Source organism: Wolffia australiana, chromosome 9 (assembly GCF_029677425.1).
Source record: "Wolffia australiana isolate 7733 chromosome 9, ASM2967742v1".
Lineage (NCBI taxonomy): Eukaryota > Viridiplantae > Streptophyta > Magnoliopsida > Alismatales > Araceae > Wolffia > Wolffia australiana.
In genome coordinates this window covers 18,288,182-18,291,307 of record NC_135843.1, presented here as the reverse complement: position 1 = coordinate 18,291,307, position 3,126 = coordinate 18,288,182, and the positions used below count along the sequence as shown (strand labels likewise).

At 41.2% G+C, this 3,126-nt stretch overlaps 1 protein-coding gene across 1 annotated transcript; it reads right to left on the bottom strand.

Moving 5' to 3' along the window:
• Positions 1 to 660: 660 nt before the first annotated feature.
• Positions 661 to 2,485, bottom strand: LOC144707429 (uncharacterized). Its single transcript, XM_078580527.1, has 4 exons — positions 2,426 to 2,485; positions 2,224 to 2,328; positions 955 to 1,940; positions 661 to 839 (listed from the first exon to the last, which is right to left on the bottom strand). Coding segments are annotated over exons 1-4 (1,152 nt in total). The 3' UTR covers positions 661 to 838.
• Between the last annotated feature and the right edge of the window lie 641 nt (positions 2,486 to 3,126).

Here is a 3,126-nt window from a genome sequence, read left to right as displayed (position 1 = left end):
TAACTATAAATGAAACATTATTAAATCATATTTATTCGATGTTTTTTAAGCAATTTTAGTAAGCATTATTAAATCATAGTATTACATTTTAAAATATTTAATTCTTATTAAACATTACTAAATATTTAATTTTTTATTTTTTAAAGGAATATTAAACATTATTTAATATTTAATTCATAATATATGTGGTAACACTATTGAATAATTAATTCTTAGTTAAAAATAATTAAATCATATTTAATTCGCTGTTTTTAAGCAATTTTATTAAGCATTATTAAATGATAGTATTAAATTTTAAAACTACTCCTCCCCCTTCTCCTCCACCCTCTCCCTCTCCCTCTCCCTCTCCCTCTCCTCTCCCTCTCCTTCTCCTTCTCCTCTCCCTCTCCCTCTCCCTCTCCCTCTCCTCTCCCTCCCCTCTCCCTTTCCCTCTCCCTCTCCCTCTCCCTCTCCCTCTCCCTCTTCTTCTTCTTCTTCTTCTTCTTCTTCTTCTTCTTCTGCTTCTGCTTCTTCTTCTCCTTCTCCTTCTCCTTCTCCTTCTCCTTCTTCTTCTTCTTCTCCTCCTCCTCCTCCTCCTCCTTTTTCTTCTTCTTCTTCTTCCTGCTTTATTTCAAAGGCAAGGAGAATAGTAATTCTAAAGATCGAATTCACAACAACGGCTTTCAAAATTATAGAAAAGTTTCTTTAAAAAATCCTTGATTGCAATTCCAAAATATCAACAGATAAGCGATGGCACAAAATCAGGATTGGCTCTTTCATTAGAGACGTGTGAGAAGACGGCGGGCAAAGCATTCCATCCCTATAGCGATGGCACCTCCGCGCTCCGCGCCGTTGCTCATCTGTAATAAAACATCAAGAAGAATTCATTTAATGGCTCTCATGGCCATGACCCCCACGTATTGAGCGAAAGAGAGGACTCCATCAACATAAATATGAAAATGAAGATGCGGTTACCAAGAAGCTCGGAGAATCATGCTCCTCCTCTTCAAAACGACTTCGACTCGTTTCAGGTCACCTAAAGAAGTAACAGGGACAGGGACAGGGAACAGGGAAAACGAAGAAGAAGAAGAGGAGAAAAAAAAAAGTAAAAGAAGAAGAAGAGAAAAAGAAGAAGATGAAGAGAAAAGGAAGGAGGAGGAGAATAAAAAGAAGAAGAAGAAAAGAAGAAGAAGAAGCGAAGAGAGGAGAAGAAAAAGAAGAAAATGAAGAAGAAGATGCGAAGAGAGGAGTAGCAGAGAAGAAGAATACGAGAAGTAGAAGAAGAAAATGAAGAAGATGAACAAGAGAAGAAGAAATGAAGAGGAGGAGCAGAGAAAACGAAGAAGAAGAAGAGGAGAGGAAGAGAAGAAAAAAAGGAAGTAAAAGAAGAAGAAGAGAGAATAAGAAAATGAAGAAGCAGATGCAGAGAAGAATAAGAGAAGTAGGGGAAAAAAATAAAGAAGAAGAAGAAGAAGAAGAAGAAGAAGAAGAAGGAGATGAAGAGAAAAGGAAGACGGAGGAGAAGGAGAATAAGGAGAGGAAGAAGAATAGAAGACGAAGAAGAGGAGAGGAGAAGAAAAAGAAGAAAACGAAGAAGCAGATGCGAAGAGAGAAGAAAAAGAAGAAAATGAAGAAGCAGAAGCAGAGAAGAATAAGAGAAGTGGGAGAAAAAAATAAGTAGAAAAGAAGAAGAGGAGAAGAAGAGAAGAAGAAGAAGAAAATGAAGAAGATGAACAAGAGAAGAAGAAATGAAGAGGAGGAACAGGGAAAACGAAGAAGAAGAAGAGGAGAAGAAGAGAAGAAAAAAAAGAAGTAAAAGAAGAAGAAGAGAAAAAGAAGAAGAAGAAGAGAAGAAGAAGAAGAGAAGAAGCAGGAGAAGAAGAAGAAGAGAAGAAGAAGGAGATGAAGAGAAAAGGAAGAAGGAGGAGAAGGAAAATAAGGAGAAGAAGAAGAATAGAAGACTAAGAAGAGAAGAGAGGAGAAGAAAAAGAAGAAAATGGAGAAGCAGAAGCAGAGAAGAAGAATAAGAGAAGTAGGAGAAAAAAAGAAGTAGAATAGAAGAAGAGAAGAAGAGGAAAAGGAAGAAGAAGAGAAAAATTCAGTCTTGAAGAATCGATTCTTCTATCTTGAAGAATCGATTCTAACGGTGCAGTTAAAAATTCAGAGGAGAGGACTCAGCGGCGCGGTTGACCTGGGCAGCGGTGGGCAGACGACTCAGCAGGGACCAGGGGGGCGGAGAGCGACCGCAGACTCAGCAGGTGCAAGGGACGGCGGCGAGGGGGCGGGAGCCGGGAGGTGGAGGGGGCGGATCGCGGCGGAGAGGGGGGCAAGAGCGGGGAGGTGGGCGGGCTTCAAAAATTATCGCACAACGCAAAAATTTCGCACCGCACCGACCCCTATGCGATGGGCGGTGCGGTGTGCGAAATTTGTGTGCGATATTTCGCACACACGCGTCGCACTTGCGCCCAACCGCCCGAGCGCGATCCGCTCGCACGGTTTGGCGCATGTCTACACTCTTATTCATGTTACGCTGGCCCAGCATTGTGCTAGTGAGCCCACTAGAAGTAGATTGGGTTTGATACGGCTCTTCATTGGTAGGGCCCACCTGTAGGTAGCATGAGCCAGGTCAAACTAAGTCGGCTTTAGGAGGACACACCCATGTTCAAATTCATGCATAAAAGAAAGGGTGCTGATGGACAATTGTGGAAGAGATCCTTCGTGTTGATCATGTGTTTGGCCTCTTGATGTATCCGTGCAATCAATGTGATGATGGATCTTCTCTCAATCTTCTTCGGTCCACCTTATCTTCTAACCAACTAGTCACACCACAATTAGTGAGATTTTTCGAAAGATAAAAGAAAGGGGGGCCACCCAGATCTGGCTGGCATGGGGACCTAGAACGAGTGCCCCTATTTATACTTATTTTTGGAACCTTTTTTTGAAAACTCTTATAATTGAAGTATACCTATCATCCAAAAATCTTGCCAGCGTGGCCCTCTAGTCCTATGTATTAGTCGAGTCAATAACTTTAATCATTCAATGCCATTTAGGCCAAGTTTCTAGGACGTGGGGTGTTAACTTACAACTCGCTCTCCAGAAGGCACATAGTAATAAATAAAGTCTCTCGTGGAATCATTATCATCATCA

Bases quoted from the DNA above. Each gene is read 5' to 3' on its own strand.
- LOC144707429 (XM_078580527.1), bottom strand. From the start codon at position 2,485: ATGCGCCAAACCGTGCGAGCGGATCGCGCTCGGGCGGTTGGGCGCAAG. The intron at 2,329-2,425 runs GTGCGAAATATC...TAATTTTTGAAG, and splicing joins GGCGCAAGTGCGACGCGTGT to CCCGCCCACCTCCCCGCTCT. The intron at 1,941-2,223 runs GTCGCTCTCCGC...TTCTCTTCTTAG, and splicing joins TTGCACCTGCTGAGTCTGCG to TCTTCTATTCTTCTTCTTCT.